We start from the raw sequence: 26,043 nt of genomic DNA on the forward strand, positions 1-26,043 counted from the left end.
AACTTCTGTCCCCTAACAGCAGAGTCTCAGTGTGTTCTATGTGATTCAGCTCAGCCTGTCTCCTGCTTGTGTCAGTTTGTACACAGGAGACAGTGAGGAGCAGCATCTTATAGAAATACACTGGACTCTGCACACAGATCTCACAGATAATATAGTCAGTGTGAATCAGGGGAGTTTATAATCATTGTATGGACTTTACCTATTATATCACTGCACTCCTGCTCCCTTACATATTGTACCACTCCAGCTGGGCAAAATAGTTCCATTGGAGCTGACTGGCATAGGGAGACTAGCTCTGCCTGATGTAGCACAGCACTGATTGCTGACCTTGCCCACATGCTACTGCATCTCTCCTCTGCCATACCCATTAATTATCTGCCCACAAACCAGAAAATAGCAATGAGATGAACTGGTGAGTAATGGAACTAAAAAGGAATCTGGGTGAGTGCTTTAAATTAAAAAATAAAACACACATGCACCATACCAAATTTATATCGTTTTACTACTTTCCTTATACAATAGAAACTCTTATAAAACGAAAAAAATATACTATACTAAGAGAGAAGCACCAAAGAGCAATTTATGTCTGCAAAATGCTTGTTCAATTCAACTAGTTTTGGAGCCACTGTTATATCGTGAAGATCTGAGAGTCCCACCAAGTAAAATGTATTGCAGATTACTAAGCTTCAGTCATTTTTTACAGTAAATGAGAATTTCACCTCATTTTAAAAAATAAAACATATTTATCCTCAGCTTTCAGTTCAGTGGGCACCGGAAACCATTTGCCTCTTATCAGAAAATGCAGGCCTTTACCACAGCTGTGCTGTGATATATTGGAGTATGTATTAATGCAACTTCAGGTACTCCGTAAATGTTCAGAAACCTCATTTATCCCTCCAAAAATCATTCTGGAGTAATACAGTAAATAGTAGACAGGGTGGAGGATAGAGGAGGGATATGCAGCTGCAGTTTCTTTTTTTTTTTTTTCTTTCTTTCTTTCTTTCTTTTCTTTTTCTCTCTCTCTTTATGAGACGACATACTCTGAGTATCGAGGGAGAGCAGAAGTGGTGAGACATCTGTTTGGGTTAGGGTGCTGAAGATGGCACTGGTATCACATCAACCAGCTCACCCACTTAGAAGGCATAGAGAGAAAACATTTTATACATATTTCTTGCTACTCTACATTTAGTATATATGTACAACTGCCTACGTAGAGCATGTTTTTTTTTAAAATTTGTTTTAATAATAGGTATGCTTTAAAATAGGTCACAATTTTACGTTTGTTTGTCTTTGACTGCAAAAATATTTCAAGCTGTATACATTGGCATTTTTTATTATTTTGAATTGAAGACAGCTTCCCCTTAGAAATGTTTTAAAGGATTGGTAAGAAAATATGCAACCTGATGTGCCTTTCACTAAGAATAATGTCTGCCTTGGGAGATATATGGTAGGCATTAATAGCAGGTGCAGATATATGACATGTCTAGACTTTCCATTCCCATTCTTTCTCATCTAATAAGATTGTGTTCATGACTTTATTACCTGATTCATGTTAGTGAGACAACTAGACTGCAGTGACTTTTAAAAGTCATCTTATTATTTGAAAACAATTTCTGATATGATTATAATAACATTTTAGTTCATGTAAGATGATGGAAATTCCATAAATTTGGTCTTAAAATGCTGTTTCAGTCACATTGAGGTTGTCCGTATCCATACAAACTTCTGTCTTATAGATGTGTTGGAGACAATGATCACAATCAGCTGAAATATTGAATTACATTTTAAAAGGATACATTTTTCCTAATTTAATTAAAATGCAATCTCCAAATTTTCTCAACCTCCTTGAGTACAAAAGATCTAAAGGAAATGGTAATTTGATACATTCATGAAAGCCACTGTTTGCTTAGAGCATAGTAATAGTTTGTCATTGCCAAGATTTCACATTTTGCAGAAAATTATAAGTTTTAAACTAACTTCAAGTACATTTTAAGACGATTGGTCATAAAGTATCTGACGGCTTATAAGAAATTACATATTATCATGCAAGAAGATAAAATCCATTCAGTGAGTAATTGTTCATTCCAAATATGCTTATTGTCTGTTTTTAATTCAATAATATGAAGGATCCGAGGCAAGAGCTGCTTAAAGAGGCTCTATCACCACATTATAAGTGCCCTATCTCCTACATAAGGAGATCGGCGCTATAATGTAGGTGACAGCAGTGCTTTTTATTAAAAAAAACAATCTATTTTTAACATGTTATTATCAATTTTAGCTTTATGCTAATGAGTTTCTCAATGGACAACTGGGCGTGTTTTACTATTGACCAAGTGGGCGTTGTACAGAGGAGTTGTATGACACCGACCAATCAGTGACCAATCCGCGTCATACGCTTCTCTCCATTCATTTAGTCAGAGCATAGGGATCCTTTTAGATCACTATGTGCTGTCTTATACTAACACATTAACGATACTGAAGTGTTTAGACAGTGAATAGACATTCCACGGGATGTCTATTCACAATCCCGACACTTCGTTAATGTTTCTGTGGTAGTTACAGCAGAGCAAGCGTAATTTCGCTGTAACCTGTCATTTACAGTGTGATCTTGCGAGATTACGCTTGCTCTGCTGTAACTACCACAGAAACATTAACGAAGTGTCGGGATTGTAAATAGACATTCCGTGGAATGTCTATTCACTGTCTAAACACTTCAGTATCGTTAATGTGTTCCCTATGCGCTGACTAAATGAATGGAGAGAAGTGTATGACGCTGATTGGTCAACGTCATACACTCCTCTGTACAACGCCCACTTGGTCAATAGTAAAACACACCCAGTTGTCCATGGAGAAATTCATTAGCATAAAGCTAAAATCGCTCCTAAAGTGGTAAAAATAGATCGTTTTAAAAAAAATAAAAAGCACTACTGTCACCTACATTATAGCGCCGATCTCCTTATATAGGAGATAAGGCACTTATACTGAGGTGACAGAGCCTCTTTAAGAATCACCCTGTAAACTTTATCTCTATTACTATCATAATGAAACAAAATAATATCCAATTATCAGAAAATATGACTAAAAAGGCAGCAAAACATTGCGCTTGTTCATTGATATCTTACTATCTATCTATCTATCTATCTATCTATCTATCTATCTATCTATCTATCTATCTATCTATCTATCTGTCTGTCTGTCTGTCTGTCTGTCTGTCTGTCTGTCTGTCTGTCTGTCTGTCTGTCTATCTATCTATCTATCTATCTATCTATCTATCTATCTATCTATCTATCTATCTATCTATCTATCTGTCTGTCTATCTATCTATCTATCTATCTATCTAGAAAAAAGCAGAGGATTGGAGCAGCACTGTGAACAAATGCCTGACTAGGCTGGTGCAAAGCTTCAAAAATAAAGGAGTGACCTCTCCTTATGTGTTAGATATCCAAAAAAGAGAACGTGAAGCAGCACTCAAATAAAGTGAATTTATTCATCCAACATGGAACCACAACGTTTCACCTCCTCTATGAAGGCATTTTTGAAAATGCCTTCATAGAGGAGGTGAAACGTTGTGGTTCCATGTTGGATGAATAAATTCACTTTATTTGAGTGCTGCTTCACGTTCTCTTTTTTGGATATCAATCTATCTATCTATCTATCTATCTATCTATCTATCTATCTATCTATCTATCTATCTATCTATCTATCTATCTATCTATCTATCTATCTATCTATCTATCTATCTACTATCTATCTATCATCTCATATCGCTATCCAGATATATATCTATGGTGAGGGTAGGCGCCATAGAAAATTAAGATTGCTTCCCTTTTTTCTTACATGAACCCTCACTTTGCATTGCTTGTGTGCATCACCTGCAAGACTACCAATCCTGGCAAAGAATTAATCTAGGCGCTAAATGTATATTTAGGGAAGCCCCCTTCCCCCACATCATGGGCACTCTAGTTGTGACATGGCCTTCCTTTATGACAACTAGCTCACTACTATATATTTAACTGACTGCAGCACAATTGAGTCTTTTTCTATAGTTAGTTTGGCCAATTCCATGTCCAATTAAAATAAAGGGCAAATTTATTAAGAGGTTTACAGCACTTTCGTGGTGGTAAAAAGTCACAAATTTTGGCGCATGCCTGGTTTTATCAAAAATGTACTGCTCTTGTCACTCTTTGTAAAAAAAAAAAAAAGGGGGCTGGTCTTATCTGAGGGGGTGGGGACACCACTGCCTGACACATTTACTATAAAAAATTGGCATAGTTTACACCAGAAATCAACGCCAGCTTGTAGTGTATCATTTTTTGTGTGGCGCATGGACAGCTCAAAATTAAATTTATTAAGAGGCGTTCGTCTCTTAATACATTTGATGCATCTTGCTCCCATGGGCATTTAGTCTAAGACTGGCGTATGAAATGCCAGTCTTAGTAAATCTCCCCCATAGTCTTTATAGCAGGAACCAATTTGTCTAGGAATCTGAGTGCAATATACATTTTTCCAATTAACTTGTAATGATCTTCCTGATTCTTCCCACTCATATGAATCATCTTTCAGAACAGAGTTGGTTCTGTCTTCAAATGTTTATCATATATCTGTCTTATGGAGAAGGCTCCTTTTCAGGTCATCATAACAGGCAAATGAATACTATGAAGCTGTCGGGCACTGACACATGTCTGGAAAAATCTACTAAATACTTTTCAGAACAAGCAGCTACTAGTATCTTAAATGTAATCTGTCACCTATTAAGAAGGAGCATCTAGTAGACGCTCTTTGTAAATCTCATGAGCGGGTGGTGCTGCTTGATTTACAGTAAATATTGTTTGCTGTGATTCGCCCAGAGGCACCATGTGGTCATGCCCACTCAGGAGTGGCACATTCATTTGAATGCAGCACTTGCAATAGCAACCAAAAAACATCGCATAGATACTGTTTCTTTAAGAGGTCCTTAAGGTGGCAGTATCCCTTTAAATGAATAATTAAAAAAAAGAAACCACCTGCTTACATCACATTATTTAAAGATGCATCTCAATTAGTGCCAGATTTAGACAAAATGTGTCTGTGTATAGATTATAGCTTGTTGATGCCAATGAGCCGTGGTTCTGTCATTGACAGAGCAATGAACGTTAACATCACCATTATTGATCCAGATTTTTGCTATTGTTTCAGTGTGCTGAGATCATGATGTTTTGTGATGTCACAGTAGCAGCGTGTAGGCCAGAATGTTAACATTTTTAAGTCTTTGTCTACAAGATAATGGTAATTTATTATTGGTTTTACGCCTTTACTTTTCTGGCATAAAAAAAGTCTTAAATTCTCTCCTCTAGCCACTTTTAAAAACAGATGAGAAAAGTGGGTGGGGTTATCAAAAGGGGGTGGGGCTAGAGAATTTTCAATATATTTAGCATTTCTAAAGACAAGAAATGGCACACATTTTTGCTTGTGGCGGGTATAGATTTTATTTTCTGTCTTTATAAATGCCCCAGAGGCATGCACCTCTTAATAATTTGGGCACATTTCACTCCAACATATTGTAGTTTAAGACTGGCATGTGAAACGCCAGTCTTAATAAGTTCCCCCCTGTGCTAGGAATCCTTATAGGCCTTTATTGTAGGCACTTCATGGGCCGCAGTATATTACTTCTGTAAGGAGAATACCACTGTAATGCGATAGATGTGAGAAAAAAAACCTCTGTATGCCTAAATAGAAAATCAGAGGTACAGTCCGTCCCATAGCAGTCTATGCCCACCCTATTACATACCACAGATCTTGTGCATGAGCCCTTGAGCCCTTATGCGTGTTCTAGATGGTTTTTATGTTAATCCCTCAAAGAACTGGATTGCATAAATGAGCAGACAGGGAATTAGTATTGCAATTCATTTCTAACAGATCACCATACATGAAAATAGCAATAGAAGACATAAAGAATAGGGAAATAGTAGCAGACACCCATTATCCATGGCTTTATTATTATTATTATTATTATTATTATTATTATTATTATTATTGTCAGTTCCTAATGTTGTAAATTGTTTCGTCATTTGTTTTTAGCTCAATAGTACTAAAGAAGTCTTCTCATTTTTAAATGTTACCTCTGTAGGTTTAAGAAGAACTATTCATCAAAATATCAAAACTACATGTATAAGACTACAGTAGTTATGAGATATGCAATCTAGATTTATATTAATTTATATGTGGATAATGAAATACTAAAAACAGATTTTTCTGCATCATATTAAACCTACAGTAGGTTACTGTTACCATGTGTAATACCACTTTCTACCCATAGGTGTCTCTATATGACTTTTTTCTGCAAATAAGATATTGGGAGTATTTTGGCAGAGGTTCGTTGCTCCTGGTGACTAGCAATAGAGAAATGGTTATTGCCTGATAGAAAATGAATAATTGCTCACCGGGCATTGAGCATTGAATGCTTTAAGGACAGTTAATATATATAATGATAAGTTAGATTAAATTAATATTACTATGTACATCTCATCAGATATCAGGTGCTTCATTGATTTTCCCTTAATCTTAGACATGATTGGATCTAGTTTTTATGAGAATGACCTGATGGATATATTAGATGTTTGCTTGCACTTGAACACAACCTTACGGATTTTAAATACGCTGTCTGTGAAAGGGCGTAGCTATAGGGGGTGCTTAGGTAGCAGGTAGAGGTAGACCCTCCTCCACGTAAGAAGCAACCAGTATTATAAATAGCACATGATAGTGGGGGCCATGTTATAGATTTTGCAATGAGGACCAGGAGGTTCAAGTTACGCCTCTGTGTCTGGTCATTAGATAATATTAAAGTAAACAAGCCACTGACTTCTCAAAAATATAGACTAGTGGGGGTCCAGACACTATTGTACTAGACACACACGTTTTTATTCAGGATTTCCTGACACCTCTTAATGCTCTCTCGGGAACACCCAAATTAAAAAAGTTTGAGGTCAGGTCATATAAGGTCATACAGATGTAGCAATCCTTATCTTTACTCTGATAACTTGCTGCAGCCTAATAACTTATCACTTAAGCCATTGAAAACCATTGAAAAAGTCAAGTTAAAGATCGCTCTGTATAAGTCATATGTTGAGAACAGCCCCTCAATAATCAAGACAAACTGTTACCCTGATGTTTCTGACAAAGGTATTGTATGATCAAATGAAAAGATTTTTCCAGCTCACCGGTGTCCAGCATCTTCAGTGATCCAGTGCACGGACCTCCCCCTGGCCCAGGCGTCCTCCATAGCAGCAAACCAAAGGTAGGATCCAGCACTTTCATGAAGTGCTGGAACATAACTTTTGTTTGCTATTGCACGTACAACCAGCCTCATCCTCCCAACCACCATCAGTTACGTGCGACATCAATAGAGGCAGAACTTATTGCATGGATGTGTATATGGAATCATGTGCATACGATGGTGGCTCCGAGGTCATAGGACCTACATGACTACTTCAAAAACATTGTAAACTTTCAACACTTTTGGTGTTCAGCCATCAAGAAATTAGTTTTAAGAAGTACAGAACCTCTTTGACTTGCAGGATTATTGGACAAGGATTTTGTATTTGGTGTTCTTTGTATCCCTATGTCTTGCAGCGTTCCCCCCATGCTCATTTTGTTTCTCCCGCTCTCGCGTGACTTCCACTAGTTTTCTTACTACACTTTCTATTTTATTCCCCAGAGCTTCTTTACTATTTCAGCTATACTTCTGTTTGATCTCTACATTTTGCAACAATTTCATGATTGAATACTTCATCCCATTGTTTCGCGTGTTGACGTGTCCTTTAGCCCCATTTGAAAACAGCAAAAAGGGTATTTGCTCCTACTGTATGCTTCCCGCTGGTTGAATTACTTTATTATGCTCATTTTGTACTTTATGAACAATACAGATCAAGGTGAAACAATAAAAGTAAAACATTATGGGGGACAAGATTAGGTACATTGTGCTTAGCTGGGAAATGTTGCAAACTATCATAAAATGCTCAGAAAATAAGATTGTGATTCACAAATTTCTTATTCAAGGGCTTCTGAACAAATCTTGATGTATGTTATAGAGTGTCGGGACATTATGTGATTTTATCATACTTTGTGATATACATTCTTTTAAATTGTTGTGGTGTGAGGGCAGCTGCAGTATGAATGGAGGGAGCAGGGAGCTTTTGAGGGGCTGCAATGGCGTGCCCGAATTTATTGAGTTTTATTAAAGCTGTTTCATCCTTGCAGTAACATAAATTAAAGAGGACCTGTCAGCTGACCTGACAAGTCTTTTCTCCTAAGAATTTGAATTTTTTATGACAAAAACAATGCTGGAACATCTTTTCTTAAAACTTTGCACTGAGCCGTACCTCTGTTATTCCTCTTGGAAATGTATGAATAAATTAAAAACTGGGTGTTACCATTCCCCTTATCAATGGGGCATGGCCCTACACAGAGGTCGGAAAATCTTTACAAATTCTAATCCTTCATTAGAAAAATATAGCATGACTTAAAAAAAAAGGAAGACAAGAGATATTAAAAGTATTAAGATATTTAGACAATAAAATTGAACCCTCTAACTTTTGTACCGATTTATCCTTACATGGAGTTACTCCCAATGTTTGGGTCATCCATTGATTATTTACTTTAGTCTGTTTACATTTGCGTTGTAGCTCCCATTTACAACGGCAAACCACGATGCAGTGCCGGATGCGTCATAAGATGGATACCACTAGTGTTTGATGGACCACAGTGATTTATAATGGGATCTCTCAGGTTTTGTCACGGTGTCCATTTTTGGACGGGAAAAATGGTGTTGTCTATAGTGCTATTCTTCCTCTCAAACCTGGTGGAATTTGCAACAGAGTCTCTGACGCAAATGTGTACAGAGCTTAACTTTGGCATAAAGGAATTATGTGAGAATGAAATAATATGTACAATAAAATATGAACATACTGTATGCAGTGACTACATAAATGTCCTATAGCAGACCTGTTGGTTGTGTCTGGTATTGCAGCTGAGCTACATTCAGTTCAATAGGGTTGAGCTACATGAACAAGAGTAGCGCTGTTTTTTTTTTTGTTGTTTTTTTTAAACGAAGAGTTCCTTTTTTTTCAAATATAACGTCTCTTTATTCTGGGAAGCTCACAATTAAAACATCAACCATTTTTTACTGAAAGTGGCGGTACACCTTAATGGGAGTTTATTATTCTTCTACAGTGTGTATGGCCACATGAATTGTAATGATACAATAATATCTTCTAAATAAACATAGGCTTGGAACAGACTCTCACTTACTCGGTCGGGATCCGAATGCTGAGCGCTCTACAGTTTCAGTCAGTGCCATAGACTTTGAATGGAACAACAGGGCGTATGCCAAATCTGCGCCACCCTCAATGCCTCCAGGCAGCATGGTTGCGGCTGGGGGTCACAGGACCCCTGTTCTGGTGATCGTGGGGGCTCCAGCAGTCGAACCCTCACTCATCTTACAGTTATCCCCTATCTAGTGGATGGTTGATAATTTTTTTGAGGCCGAAATACCCGTTTCAGTGGTTCATGTCAGACCAATAATATTTGTTATTGTTAAAAGACAATAATTTCCCATAGTGTACAAAGAAATCTAATCTCACATAAAGTCATTTGCAGGTTACATTTTTGTATTAATGCGTGGATTCCAAAATATGGTGATAAGTAAACCGGAAAACAAGAATGTGCAATATTAACTGCCCTTGAAAGATAAAGGGTAACGCTGGGAATTTTAGTTGTTCTAATTCTTCACGCCAAAAATGATCATGGATTTACTGAGTGTATATAATTTCTAGGGCATAAATTCAACAAATCACTCATTCTCTAGAAATAAATCTGTATTTGCTAAAATAGACTGCAAAGTTGCCATAATAAAAATCTCACATGAAATGCCAGCTGAGGACATATGCAGTTTATCATTTCTCCACACTAGGTGGCGCACTGGAATTGGAGAGTGCTCAAATATCAGTGCTAGGATTTGCTGAAATGCAGACTCATGAGAACAGCTGCACATTACACTTGCTTTGAAAGAAAGTGATGTTACAACTCCTGTCAACTGATCCAATATATATATGTGTGTATATATATATATATATATATATATATATATATATATATATATATATATATATGATACAGTTGGAGGTTATACATCATGGACAGCACATAAATGCTTATAAAATATATATTTTCTCCAAAGCACAGACACATCAAGCGACTCTATATATTTCTATATGTTACAAAGAAAATTGCCACATGATTTAGTCAATCTTCTTATTTTAGAATATTTTCTGCAATTATAAATTGCATTTGCTCGATGAATTATCTCAGAGAACATCAAATAATGAGAAGTTTTTGTGCACCGGGTATCTCTTAAAGGACATTTTTCGATACTGCCACTGTAAGGCTGGATTCACACGACCGTGTTACGTCCGTAATGGACGGAACGTATTTCGGCCGGAAGTCCCGGACCGAACACAGTTCAGATCATAGTTATGTACGACGCTAGGAGTCCCTGCCTCTCTGTGGAACTACTGTCCTGTACTGAAAACATGATTACAGTATGGGACAGTTGTCCTGCAGAGAGGCAGGGACTCCTAGCGTCGTACATAAGTATGATGCTAGGAGCCCGGCTCCCTGCAGTGTGTTCGGTCCGGGATTAGCGGCCGAAATACGTTCCGTCCATTACGGACGTAATCTGCTTGTGTGAATCCAGCCTTATAGTGCTGTACCATTAATCAGCTTCCTAAATTATCCATTAAAAGCTTGGCACTGGTGCCCACGCCCACTGTGAGCGCTATCAGATACATAGCACAGTGAAGAGTCGTCATGTGACACTTTCCTGCAGCCTTGATTTCTTAGAATAAAAAAAATCCTCTCTTAATGGATTCAGGGCATGTTCACACGTGGCAGAATTTTTCCGCTGCAAATGTTGGTGCAGATTCGGAGCAATTACGCAACGAATCTGCACCAACATTTGCATATTTGACAGGTAATTCAGACGTTGCAGAAATCACAGCGGACTTGCCACAGATTTCAGTTTTTGCATTGCAAAGGCTGAAATACGCAGTGAAATTCCGCTTCTTCTCCGCAACGTCATGAGCATCCCGCCGAGGGAAAAATCTGCACCACAGCCTAATTTCCGCACAGTTATTTTCTGCAACGTCTGAACTAACTTTCCTAAAAATGTATAGAAACAAATGTAAAAAACGGCTGCTGCAGAATTCAACAGAATTCCGCCACGTGTGAATGTGCCCGTAGAGTGACAGGCTACTACATTTCCCAGAGAAATGGAAAGTTGTTGGTGGGATCTTCATAGTATAGAGGGACTTTTGTGTGCGGTCACACGTGGCATATTTTGTTGCAGAAATTTCTGCAACTGAAAATCAGTTCCATTCATCTGAGTGTGGTTGTCAGGGTATGTTCACACAGTTAACAAAATACGGCTAAAAATACGGAGCTGTTTTCAAGGGAAAATAGCCTCGGATTTTCAGCCGTTTTTTAAACAACTTGCATTTTAAAAGCAGCTCCAAAAACGGCTCAAGAAGTGACATGCACTTCTTTTTACAGGGCGTCTTTTTACGTGCCGTTATTTGAAAATGAGGCGTAAAAAATGCCCCGCCTCCGATTTTTAAGCCGTTTTTCAGGACGTTTATGTCCCAAAAAACGGCTGAAAATAGCCTGTGTGAACATACCCTCACTGAAGCAGGTGCATGGATTTCTGCAAAGAACAAATTTTCAGTCACACAAATTTTTGCAACAAAATCTGCTGAATCTGACTGCACCCTTAGGTTGGGTTCCCATGGGATGGATACGCTGCGTAAAAACCACGCAGCATATCCGACCTGGAACCCGCAGTAGATTCCATCTGAAAACTGCACCACATTATGCTGCAGGTTCTGTGCGGAGATGCTGTGCTTTTGGGCCATAGACCTCAATCGGGAGCATAAATTCTGCACTAACAATTGAGCATGTCGGTTTTGTGCACGTAAAAAATGCAGCGTTTTCCTTGCATTGCAGTTCCGTGTGACATCCGTGTACGTTGCGCGTCTGCATTTTTTACACGTGTATGTCATCCGTATGGCACATGTTTTTTTATGTCAGCAAAAAAAACTGAAGGAATTGGTTTTTTTTTTCCTCATGATTTCTTTTGCAACTGTTGTGTGAATCACGGACAGCACGCGGATGACCTCCGTGTGCTGTCCGTTTTTTCACGCACCCTTTGAATTCAATGGGCAAAAACGTACATAACTTGGACATGCAGTGAGTTTCGCGCAAAGGATACACGCTGCATGAAAAACAACGCATGTGTGAATAGCCCCTTATGATTTTCATAAGTCTGTGTCATGTCCGTGAAAAAAACGGACAGCACACGGACATGAAATATGCTTGTGTGAATAAGTCCTTAAGGTGTGTTGCGGTTTCTACAGTGATTTGGAATGCGGAATCGCATTAAAAAATACAGAAAATTCAAAGGTGCACATAAACTTTGCTAAAAACAATGCGCAGCTTAGGGTATGTGCACACGACCTCTTTTCAGACGTAATGGAGGCGTTTTACGCCTCGAATTACGCCTGAAAAGACGGCTCCAATACGTCGGCAAACATCTGCCCATTGCTTGCAATGGGTCTTCCGATGTTCTGTGCAGACGAGCTGTCATTTTACGCGTCGCTGTCAAAAGACGGCGCGTAAAATTACGGCCGCGTCAAATAAGTGCAGGACACTTCTTGGGACGTAATTGGAGCCGTTTTTCATTGACTCCAATGAAAAACAGCTCCAATTACGTCCGTAAAAGACGCCGCGAAAAACGCGTGCACTTGTAAAAACTTCTGAAATTACGGAGCTGTTTTCTCCTGAAAACAGCTCCGTAATTTCAGACGTATTCGGCGTTGTCATGTGAACATACCCTTAAAGGTTTCCTCAGCAATGTGCACAGCAAAAACACACTCAGGGCATGGCCAGACATGGCGTGTTTCTGCCGCCACTGTCCGCATCAATGCCGCACATAATCTGCGTTGCAGATTCTGTTGCGGCTTTGCCTAAAATGGGCAGGAAATTGATGCGGATTAGCCGTTGCGTATTGAGGTGAAAGTACTTCCCTTCTCTTTATCAGTGCAGGATAGAGAGAAGGGACAGCCCTTTCCCTAGTAAAAGTAAATGAAATTCATACTTACCCGGCCGTTGTCTTGGTGACGCGTCCCACTTTCGACATCCAGCCCGACCTCCCTGAATGACTCGGCAGTCCATGTGACCGCTGCAGCCTGTGATTGGCTGCAGCCGTCACTTGGACTGAAACGTCATCCCGGGAGGCCGGACTGGAAGAAGAAGCAGGGAGTTATCAGTAAGTATGAACTTCTATTTTTTTTAACACGTTGATCTATATTGTTATCGGAAGTTCACTGTCCAGGGTGCTGAAACAGTTACTGCCGATCGCTTAACTCTTTCAGCACCCTGGACAGTGACTATTTACTGACGTCGCCTAGCAACGCTCCCGTAATTACGGGTGCACACACGTAGTCACCCGTAATTACGGGAGCCCCATTGACTTCTATGGGCCTGCCCGTGTCGTAATAACGGCCCGTGATTACGGGCGTTGTGTATGGGGCCTCAGTCTGGTTATAGACCTAGAAATACATAGGTCCAGCCAGAATGAAGAAAGATCATGTTGTTAAAACCAATACGCTACGCAACACACATTACATCTGTGGATTTCATTGTGGAATTTTGAATCTCCATTGAAGTCAATGGAGAAATTCCGCAATGAGTACGCAACAAGTCCGCTACACGTCCGCAACAGCCAGTGTATGCTGTGGACACCAAATTCCGCACCGCAGCCTATGGTCCGCAGCGGAGTTTTGCGCAAAGCAGTGGAAAGCAATGGAGAATATGTCCGCTGCGGATTACCGCAGCGGACTGTCCGCAGCGGAATTCCAGAGCAATTCCGCCACTTCTGGCCATGCCCTAATTGCTGCAGGTTTCAGAAGATCTGCAGTCTCCCTTGCTTGTGGGAACATACCCTAAGGGCACATTCAGACGTGGCGGAATTGCTGTGGAATTCCGCTGTGGACAGTCCGCAGTGGAAATCCTTTGCAGACAGTTTGTCCATTGGTTTCTACACCGTTTTAGTTATCTTCGTGCAGACGTTGCGGAAAACTGTGCTGCGAACCATAGGGTGCAGTGCAGAATTTTCCCTCCACAGCATGCACATTATGTTGCGGAGAAGAAGTGGAATTTCACTGCGTATTTCAGCCTTTGCAATGCAAAAACTGAAATCTGTGGCAAGTCCGCTGTGTTTTCTGCAACATCTGAATTACCTGTCAAATATGCAAATGTTGGGGCAGATTCATTGCGTAATTGCCCCAAATATGCACCAACATTTGCAGCGGAAAAATTCTGCCACGTATTGTGATCGGAAGTCACTGTCCAGGGTGCTGAAACAGTTACTGCCGATCGCTTAACTCTTTCAGCACCGTGGACAGTGACTATTTACTGACGTCGCCTAGCAACGCTCCCGTAATTACGGGAGCCCCATTGACTTCCTCAGTCTGGCTATAGACCTAGAAATACATAGGTCCAGCCAGAATGAAACACACATAACATCTGCGGACTTCATTGCGGAATTTTGACTCTCCATTGAAGTCAATGGAGAAATTGCGCAATGAGTCCGCAACAAGTCCGCGACACGTCCGCAACAACCATTGTATGCTGCGGACACCAAATTACGCACCGCAGCCTATGCTCCGCAGCGGAATTGTCCGCAACGTGTAAACGAACCCTACTAAAAAGCTGTGGAAGGCAATGGAGAAACGTGTACGCTGCGGATTTCCGCTGCGGAGTGTCCAAAGCGGAATTCCAGAGCAATTCCGCCACGTCTGGTCATGCCCTAAAGCCCTTAGAAAGCAACTAGATACTTCGAGAACACGTTCCTATAAATGTTATGTTTTTGTTGATTTTTTTTAGAAATATAGAAAAAAGAAAAACGTTGTATAAAAGAGGCTTGATCTACACTATGCCTTAGGCTATGTTGACGCAGCATATGTTCCGGCTGAAAAATACAAGGCGGTTTTCAATAGAATACAGCCTTTGAAATTCAGACATTTCTGGAGCTGATTTTTGGAAGTGTCAATAGGTAATGGGAAAAATCATACATATCACTTCTCTTTTATGAAGCATACGAGGTGTTTTTAATTCAGCAGCGTAAACATAACCTCATATGAAAAACACTGTTTCCCAATGAACTCAATGTAAAGCTGTGTTCGGAGCGTAATATGAGAGTTTTACACTCCCAAATATGCCTGAAAATATCCTGTGTGAACATAGCCTTACCTATTGCCTATACGGATACAATAGTTGTGTTACTTTTGCGTGCAATGCATTACTTTCGGGGCTCTTTTTGTTGTTTTCCTTGAACTTACCCCCTATAAAGGTTTGCATTTGTGAACTCATCAGCTGAAAATCTATAGTTGCCCGGCTGAAATATCTATATTCAATACTTTAGACAGGTCGCTGAAGATCTTCATGTGGCTATGACATTTGTATTTTATGTCTGAGGGGGATGGAAATTGTTACTAACTGGATGCTAAATGAATGCTCCTCTGCTGAGCAGTGCAATAATCACTTCATGTCTGGAGATGGCAAATGCATCAGTCCTGCACACAGGCATATAAAACAAAAAATAAGTGCTACCCGTCTTCTTAGAAACATAAATGGAAATGTGTGTCTGAATTATAGATGTGCCCAGCGCAGACCCACTAATCATTTCAAATTGCCTGTAGTGGGTCAGGGAGGAGAAAGCTGGCACCATTTGTTACAACTTTGACTTGCCTCTTTTACTGGATTTAGGTAGTGTGGGAAAAGACATCTCCCAAATGATCTTTTCATATCATTACTTTCTAAATGAATGACTGAAATTGAGCTGCGCTGCTCATTAATAAAAGACCAAAACTAAAAGGAGTCTTACGAGGCTGTGCATTAAAAGTTTCAGAGCTCTTAGAATTAAACATGTTATATAACTATTTACTGATACATATGTAATAAGAAATATTTTCTATATGTTCTATCTGCTGAGATAATGTTATACTGTCATCCCTAATAGGGCATGTTCAGAATTTTTCCGCTGCAAATGTTGCTGCAGATTCGTTGCGAATTTGCCTCAACATTTTCATATTTGATAATTGAGATGTTGCGGATATCACAGAAGACTTGCCGCAGATTTCAGCCTTTGCATTGCAAAGGCTGAAATCCACAGTGAAATTTCGCTGCTTCTGCGCAATATAATTTGCATGCTGCGGAGTGAAAATTCTGCACCACAGCCTAAATTCCGCACTGTTATTTTCTGCAATGTCTGACATAAGTTACCTAAAAAGGTATAGAAACCAATTTAAAAAATATCTGCTGCAGATTTCCACTATGGACTCTCCACAGCGGAATTCAACAGCAATTCCGCCACGTCTGAACATGCCCTCATACATTGCTGTCATTTACCTGTTGTTCACTAATATGTAAGTAACAACTGGCAAGAGTAGTGTATTAAAAGGATATATGCCCACTTAAACATCTCATGCTTCTTGTGAAGTCCATGAGCTAGGACTACCCACATAGAGTCAGGGGCGTAGCTACAAGGGTGCCGAGGTAGCAGTAACACTGGGACCCATGTGTCCGAAGGGGCCCCAAAGTTTCCCATGCCACTTAAAGAGACACCAATATTATAAAGGTCATGGGTAGACATACCATTGGTGAAGCCTGTGCAGCCGGGGCCAAGTGGGCTCAGGGGCCCACTGCCACCTTACAAGCAGCTAGCAGATTCCTACCATTTATAGCTCACAATTATTGGGGATTGTTAAAGAAACATAAGGAGGATGGTCTATGAAAAGCTATATGGCCTCAGTTTCACGGCGTATTAAGGTCAGTATTTTGCATCAGTGTGTAAGCCAAAACCAGAGATGGAACATAAACAGAAGAAGTTTAATGGAAAGATTTGTACCTCTTCCATGTTTTGGACCCACTTCTCATTTTAGCTTACATATACTGATGCAAAATACTGAACTAAAAATTGACCCGTGTGAATGAGGCCTTAGAAAGCAAGGGGCCGATTTACTGTTCTTGCACTGGGGCCCTCTGCTGTCTGTGTCTGCCCCTGATAAAGGGTACATGGTAGGTGGGGTGCCAAGTTAGGGCACGGCCAGACGTGGCGGAATTGCTGTGGAATTCCGCTGCGGACAGTCCGCAGTGGAATTCTCCAGCGGCCGTTTTTTACAGTTGTTTCAATACATTTTTAGGCAAGTTAGTTCAGAAGTTGCGGAAAACTCCGCTGCGGACCATAGGCTGCGGTGCAGAATTTTCCCTCCGCAGCATGCACTGTCTGTTGCGGAGAAGAAGCGGAATTTCACTGCGGATTTCAGCCTTTGCAATGCAAAAACTGAAATCTGTGGCAAGTCCGCTGTCTTTTCTGCAACGTATGAATTATCTCTCAAATATGCAAATGTTGGTGCAGATTCGTTGCGTAATTGCCTCAAATCTGCACCAACATTTGCAGCGGAAAAATTCTGCCACGTCTGGCCGTGCCCTTATAGAGTCAAGTTCAAGCCTCTGCATCGAGTGATAAAAGAACAAAGACACAGAAATCTCCAAGGAAAGCTGATTTACTAGACCTCATGGCTCATTGGCAAGGAAATAGCGATTTTCATTTTTTTCATCACCGCATTCCGAGAGCCATAACTTTTTATTTTGCATTAACATAGCCATATGAGAACTTGTTTTTTGAAGGATGAGTTGTATTTTCAGTGACACATGTAAAACATACAATATAATGTATTAATTAACTTTTTATAAAAAAAAAAAAGTTTGGGTTAGGAAAATCCTCAACAGTCTTTTTTTTCATTGGTTTCTATACCTTTTTAGGTTACTTAGTCCACACGTAGCGGAAAATAACACTGCAGAATTTAAGCCGCGGTGCAGAATTTACACTCCACAGCATGCTGTTGCGGAAAAGCAGTGGAATTTCACTGCGGATTTCGACCTTTGCAATGCAAAGTATGAAAAATCTGCAGCAAGTCCATTGTGATATGCGCCATGACTGAATTACCTGTCAAATATGAAAATTTCTGCCAAATCTGAACATGCCCTCAAGGATAGGTAACTAGTGAGAATTTACACAAATTAACTTTTTTTAATTTAAAAATCATATGTAAACTGTAAAGTTTATTATGGTTTGTGCTCATCTTCTGTATCACATTTTTGTCCCCTTCCATCCTCTTCTCCTCCCTTTTCCCCCTTACCTTTTTCACATTGTTATAATGTTCTGTAATGCAACAATCATTAACACTATGCAAAAGGAATTGTATGCTATAAGATATAGCTTTTCATGTGATTTTCTTTTTGTAATGTTTTAAACATTGTTTATTAAAAAATGAATAAAAAAACTGCATAACTTTCGTTAAACAATGAATAGGCGTTATTTACTGAAACTATAATACCCTTTTAATTTATGTAAATCACCATTCAGACACATTTGAAGAAACAGTTAAGCAAATCTTTATTGGAATAGTCCCTAAATCCAACTGGACTACTATCAATAATAGTTGCTTTTATGCAATTTACTAATCAAATTTTTTTAGTGTCTCCAAAGCAGAGGTTCATTTTTATATCCAGAAACATGCCTCTTCGCAATAATTACAGGGGTTACTACTATGACTGCTTGTTCGGAGGAGAAGCATATTTTACACTTGTTTGTGTTTCAATACTTAGCTATCAGTCTTCAAGTGCCCTTTAATTCTTTAAAGTCCTCTAGCGGGAGTCTAGTCCTTCCAGATGCAGGAAAATACACATGACATTTACAATGCACGCTATTGGTATGCTAATTTATTTTCCAAGTTTACACACATTTTGTTTTACATCCTAACACATTTATAGCTCGAGATTTACAGCCATTCAGGGACTGCTTAAAATATATAATAGCTGTGCAACTGGCACTATAATTTTTGTGCCACCCTACATTTAAGCTAAATTATGCCACTTGCTTTCACAGTGAAGAGATCCTTACTTGAACTTTTTACCTCTTCTTGAATACTGATTTAATTTTAAAAGGAATTTTGGCTGAAACTTTAATCTACCCATTTGCTAATATGCCCAGAAACTTACTTCAGATGGAATAGTTTAGATGCTAACAGAAATTATGTTAAAAAGCTAAACACTGAACACAGTTGTATATCAGTCAGTATTATACTCGTGATATTCTATATAATGTGCTCATTGAAGAGTTTCGAAACTGGAGGAGTCAATACAGGTCAAAAGCAATAACCAGTACATGTGCTATAAAGAAAATGTGCTGACAACTGATAGCTGATAAAATAAATGGACCCATTGGGGGATATTTATCAAAACTGGTGCAAAGAAAAAGTGGTGCAGTTGCCCTTAGCAACTAATCTGGAATCTGATTACTATAGGTAACTGCACCACTTTTCATTTGCACCAGTTTTGATAAATCTCCCCCAGTATCCTATTATAGACATACTATGCATGTGACAGCAAAATATGTTTAAACCTCTACATTTTTTACTGTGATACATGATTATGCCCAACACCATATCTTCCTGTGTAAGTTACACATAGCCAACAGATCTCTTCAAATAATATCAGGAGTGTAGCCATGGAGTAAAACCACGCACAGTCATATAATTTGTTTTTAGATTCGTCAATATATTCAAGATCTGTACTGTCAGTTAGGCGGGATTCACACGACCGGGTCATTCCCGAGCCCGAGTGTCGGCCGGTAAAATCGGCCATTTTGCCCGGCCGGTTTGCATAAAGTTATGCATCCGTGCCGGGCCGGGCAGATCCGGACAGTGACATCAGCGGCAGCTCCTGAAGGGGAATCCCCATGTGTTCGGGGATTCCGCTTCAGGAGTTTCCCCTGATGTCACTGCCCAAATATGGACAGAGACATCAAGCGCTCTGTCCAGGAGCGGAATCCCCGAAAACACGGGGATTCCGCTCCTTCAAGGAGCTAAAGTGCGGCTAGCACATAGCAGAGCGGGGAGATACCTCCCCGCTCTGCTATAGTGGCGTCGCTGCAGTAGTAGCAGCCGCACCAGCTGCTGCTACTAGCGGCGCCATCTAAGGTGTCGCCGAGCCAGGGTGCTTTTAACAAGCAGGGGAAGGGAGCCAGCGCAGCGCTCCCTCCACCTGCTGTACACCCCGGCCCTGCAACACAGTGTACAGCGATGCCATTCGTCAGAATGGCATCAACTCCTCCTCCTCACATGCACTCTGCGCTGTGAGGAGGAGGAGATAGAGCGCAAGCGCCGGGAAACCCGGCCATCACTCGGAACACATTCCGGTGATGGCCGTGTAATACCCGGCCCCATAGACTTCTATGGGAGCCGGGCGGCCGGGTGCCCGGGCAAAGATAGAGCATGTCCTATTTTTTGACGGCCGGATTTCCCGGCCGTCAAAAAATCGGTCGTGTGAATAGCCCCATTAGGGGTCTATCATTCCTAATGCAGCCGGGTGCCGGCCGATTTATGAACGGCCGGCACCCGGACGGGAAACCCTGCCGTGTGAATGAGGCCATAGAGAAAATATTTTTGTTTACATTCAGAGCCTGAAACCTGTCCTGTTTTAGGGCCTGTTCACATCACATTTGCCTTCTGTTTGGTCTTTCCGTTCATCTCTTCCATCAGAGGAACAGTTGAACGGAAAGACAAACGGAAAGTATAGTTTCTGTTTGCAATACTATTGATTTCAATAGTATTTTTATTCTTTCAGTTTGTTTCCGTTTGCGACCGTTCTGCTAGGTTTCTGTTTTTTGATGGAAACAATATCAGAGTATCACAACCTAGCAGAACGGATGCAAACTAAAAGAACAAAAATAACATTGAAATCAATGGAATTGCAAACGGAAACTATACTTTCCGTTTCTTTCCGTTCAACTGTTCCTCTGACGGAACAGATGAACGGAAAGACCAAACAGAAGGCAAACGTGATGTGAACAGGCCCTTACACTTGCTTAGGCTCAATTCACACCACATCTGTGGTGGATGATTAGAATATACGCTAGAAATATGCTGATGTGCTCACAGTCATTAATGGCCAAGTGTATACTAAAGGGGGTCCTTTGGCATATGTTTGGCCAACATATGTCGGGATCACACAGCTTCAACTGTATTATATTATATTATATTAGTTGCATTAGGCCTAATCCACACGGTTGTGTTCGGTTCGTGAGATACGGACCGTATGTTCGCCGCATTTCCCAGACCAAACACAGTTCAGGGAGCCATACACCTAGCTTCATAGTGATCCATAATGCTGTGAGTCACTGCGTCCCCGTCCTGTATTGAAAACATGATTACAGTACGGGACAGTATTCCCGTGGGGAGGCAGGGACACCTAGTATCATACATAACTATGATGCTAGGAGTATAGCTCCCTGAACTGTGTTCGGTCCGGAAGTGCGGCTTACATATAGTTCGTATCTCACAGACTTAACACGACCGTATGAATAAGGCCTAAGTCTGCGCATACATTCATCAAAAAATCCTGCCTAAAGTAATCACTGAAAGCAATGTGAATTCAGGCTTATGCAGCTTCATTTAGATGCCCCGTCCCCCTTATAAATTAACTAGCTGCCAGGTAAGAATATAGCTGGATGAAAAGAGATCCTACATGGTTTTGCACCAGTTTTAGCTGTGCCATCTCCTATTGACATGATAAATATAGACGTTCTTAAAACATACCTCTCCATCTCTAGTCCACGGCCTCCCATTTTGTGTATATTTGCTCTGATTTTGCCTCTTCTTTTGTCCTCCATCAGCGAATTTACACAGTAAAGGCTCTGGTGGAGCTGGAATGACAAAACACCAGGATACATCAGTAAAATTCTCTACAAGACGTGATCCTGCCAGCAGCTCTCTATGTTCTCCATGGAACAAATCTTTTAAATACAGATCTTTCCTAATTAAGATGTTTTACCTTTTTTTAGCTTGAACTCCTGGCAGTCATATTTAAGTGAAGTTAGAGAGCAAAATAATAAATAAATACACACCAATGTGTATCCATAGCCGTTGGATCCGTATTTGCGGATAGTAAAATCTATTACGGTCGTGTGTAGGAGGCCTAAGTATATTTATAATTATAACCCCCTTGTTTTTTTTCTTCCCAAATTCCAAAAGTCGTATTTTTTTTATTTTTCCGTCCATAAAGCCATATAAGGGCTTTATTTTTGCGGGACAAGTTGTAGTTTTTCATGGAAACATTTATTGTACTGGAAAACTGGAATAAACTTCTTGGTGGGATGGGAAAAAAACAGCGATTCCTCGATTGTGTTTTGGGTTCAGTTACTATGATGTTCACCGTGCAAAAAAAAACTTTATTCTGTGGGTCAATATGAATACGGTGATGCCAAATTTATATGTTTTTTTTATCTTTTACTACTATTTTCCGCTGCAAATGAAATCACATTCAACATACAATTCCGCAGACAGTCCAGATCAGCGGATGTGTAATTGGCTGGAAGATCCAACAAATCAGCATTGCCATGTCTCTGGTAAAACACCTATATTACTGAAGTGCGTGCTCTGATTGGCTGCCTAGTAGCGCCTCTCTACTGTACAGTACAGTACTACATGTCCTGTACTTCTCGCAACCTAAGCCAGGATGAATTGCTCCTTTGGACACCAGGTACAATTACATTTTTATGGTACACCGCGTACTGTACAGACCTCTGAAGAAGCTTCAGTCCTCATAGAAAGAGATTTACACTTTCCAGCATCTCCTTCTGACTTTTATATGTAATAACTTGCTTTATCTGTATTAGTTAACTTCTTTAATTATTTTTGGTTGACATTTTAGGGCTTTGGAACCGATTACTAGTTTTCCATAGCGTTATGGTCTCAAGTTACAATATTTTCAATTTACAGTGACAGTCCCGGAATTAATTAATTTTGTAACTTGAGGGACCAGTGTCTATCTTGATTAAATGTCACGTCTTTTCCTCCAAATAACAATATGTACAGAATGTAATGATGCCATACATGCTATTATGCTATTGCAACCTGCCTCACTGCTCACTCCCCATCACCCACTTACTATTTCTACTCTGTAACTTGTCAGGATTTGAATCAAGGTTTTCCAATTCAATAAATACTCTGATACCTTACACCTTCTCAAAAATACTCGTTTTCTAACAATAAATAATGAATGCTATATTTTTCCCACATCTCCCTTGTTGGTGCTACCCTATTGATTAATTTTTTCATAATACATTTTCTTACATACAATAGCATTGTTATTATTTTATACCTTGTTTTACCTATCAGTGAAATAGCACCAAGAATACATATTTTGTATATAACATCGATTATATATTCCAAAAATTTCTGTACACTGGGCAATACCAAGAAAAAGTGTAGATTATCTCCTTCTCTTGTCCCACATTTGGGCCAGAGGGAGTCTTTATCTGGGTAAAAGGAAGTTTTCGAGGAGAGTAATGAAATCTATGAACTATAAAATAATAATAGACCATTTGCACAGACTAATTGATATTTTGAGGATCCACTAGAGTATTAGCGACCATTAATTTGTTTCAATGAGGGCCAGGCTTTACTCTCAAACTTTCATTGACTTATGAGGAACACTTCCCAGTTTTTTCTGCAAAATTGTGTAGTTAAGAGATTCTCTTAAAACAGGTGATAGTCTAGCCAATAGAATCAGTTCACATGCATGCTCAACGTGGATGGGCGTCCGGCTCCTACTACTTGGCTGACACTTGTACGACTTTCCTTGAACTTCTCTATCCATTCATACACACTTCTTCATGACAAAACACTTTCTCCATACGGTGCACAATGTCTTTGATAAATATCGGCATCAGACACATCCTTAGTCCACAAAAAAACGAATCACTGCACGCTGCGCTACTTTCATGCAAATCAAGTGGGGCAGCCATTGTTTCTCGCACCACAGTCACAAATAAACAGATGTAACACATTCAAACCTGCACAGCAGTGACTGGGGAGACAGCGGCCACGTACGGAAATCACCAATAAGACAGTGCGGCCAACAGAAGTTTTAATATAACCAGAGTGTGGATAAGTTTTCACTCACCCTCCTATATATAAATATATTACACTACAATCCAACATTGACTGCTGCTCAAGTAAAATAAGTTATTCTGCTGTTTGCATTACTACTGTTCAGTTTACTATAAATTAAGTGGTGGAGGCAATTCCTTGACTCCCATCAAGCCCTATGAACTCTATTTACACCCTTTAAAGATAACTTGACTTTGCTCTTTTTGTCTTTTATATTCAAATTTTATATTCAAATTGTATATAGGATGATCCACATTTTGCAATATGATCATGAAAAAAGAAAACAACAGAGATGGTGGGAAAGGGAAAATGTCAAGTAGATAAAAGTCATGTTGCTGATGACAAGAAAAAAATCTAAACATGTAAAAATCAAACATCTGAAGGCAAACAATGGTAAATACTGGTCAATCAAATAAACTAAATGAAAGCAATAATGGCAGAGAGAGGAACTAGAATGGCTGGTTTTAAAAGGTAGATACCAGATAAATATCATAATAGTTAATGGTTATTGATGGATCATACACCGTTCAGCCATAACATAGTCATCTGCAACAATCAAACAAATCCGATGACCAGGACATGAGAAACCCCACATTGTTTAGAAATATGAGCATGCAAGGTCTTTGAATCCGAGTGATCTCCTAAAGCCAAGACCAAAAAATGTATTTAAAAATAATGTGGTAAGATTCATCTCTGGGTACAATAAACAATGACAGTTGATGCAAAATATATTTAGCAAACACTGGTCTGTGTTAAAAACAGACAAACATTTGGCAAAAAATAATTACTCAAGCTCCAGCGACAACACCTTGACGGAGCCCAAATTTGTGGGATATGTTGGTTCGGAGCCAAATTGGGACTATGTATTGTGCAGTAAATGTGGGGCATGTAAGACAATGGACAAGTCAGATTCTTTCACCAATTCGGATGAGTATAAAAGAGTGCACTTAAAAACTAGAAAAATCTACATAGGCATAACATCTAGGGAGGTAAAAGTGCACATAATGGAACACATTTGTGATATTAAAGGGATATTAAAAAAGTACAGCAAGGATAAATATAGCAATAGAGGTAAACCTATTGCATAACATTTCAGAGATTGCCATAATAGTAATTACAGAAAATTGAAAGTCAACGGTATTGAAAGGATTAATGGAGGCAACAGGGGTGGTGAAACCTTTAAAAACCTTCTGCGTAGGGAAATGAAATGGATTATGACACTTGACATTATGTCCCCAAATGGATGAAAAATAAATCCCAGAGCTTTGCATCTTTCCTTTAAATCGCTAGGGTATAGCCGTTAGTGTTACTGATATGGGTTTTAATTACAATTTTCTTCTTTGACTAGCTTTGAAGTTATGTCACCAGAATACAATGATTTTAAAAGTCTATAAACAATACAAAAATATGAAAATTAACAATATTTCCAACAATAAAAATGAAATGACCATGTCCTGTGTATTGATGTTTGATGTTAGTTTGGGTTTAGGATGTATTTGTGATGAGTACTTTTAGCACCTATGGGAGAACACCACCGTAATTTGATCAAAGTGATGTATGTGGAGCATATTGATAAATGATTTTGTGATATGAATTATGTAATATTCATAATGTATATCTATATGAATCTAGAGTTTTGTAGTGTTCAGCCTTTCTTCCAAAGGAAGCCTACATCATGGTCCCCAAATAGCATTGTGTCGTCTCTATTTTAGGGTGGAGGGGGGGGGCACCGTGCAACAGGTCTCCTGCATGGTAACATTACAGATGTAGCCATCTATAACTTGCTGCAGTGTGATATCACACAACAAAAGCCATTGAAAAGTCATTGAAAAAGTCAAGATAAGACATCTAGCCATTGTTTACTTAATGCGTTAAAAGTCAAGTTAAAGACGGCTACATCTGTATATTATATTTATGTTATGCTTTTTTAGTATATTTT

The 26,043-nt window shown here is 39.5% G+C and overlaps 1 protein-coding gene across 1 annotated transcript in view; it reads right to left on the bottom strand.

Moving 5' to 3' along the window:
- The window catches only part of RBMS3 (RNA binding motif single stranded interacting protein 3), a 546,958-nt gene that overhangs the window by 48,095 nt on the left and 472,820 nt on the right, over nucleotides 1-26,043 (bottom strand). The window contains exon 7 of the mRNA XM_075828609.1: nucleotides 21,750-21,856. Within this exon, the coding sequence (XP_075684724.1) occupies nucleotides 21,750-21,856 (107 nt within the window). The remainder of the gene's footprint in view (nucleotides 1-21,749; nucleotides 21,857-26,043) is intronic.

This window comes from Rhinoderma darwinii, chromosome 5 (genome assembly GCF_050947455.1).
Source record: "Rhinoderma darwinii isolate aRhiDar2 chromosome 5, aRhiDar2.hap1, whole genome shotgun sequence".
NCBI lineage: Eukaryota > Metazoa > Chordata > Amphibia > Anura > Rhinodermatidae > Rhinoderma > Rhinoderma darwinii.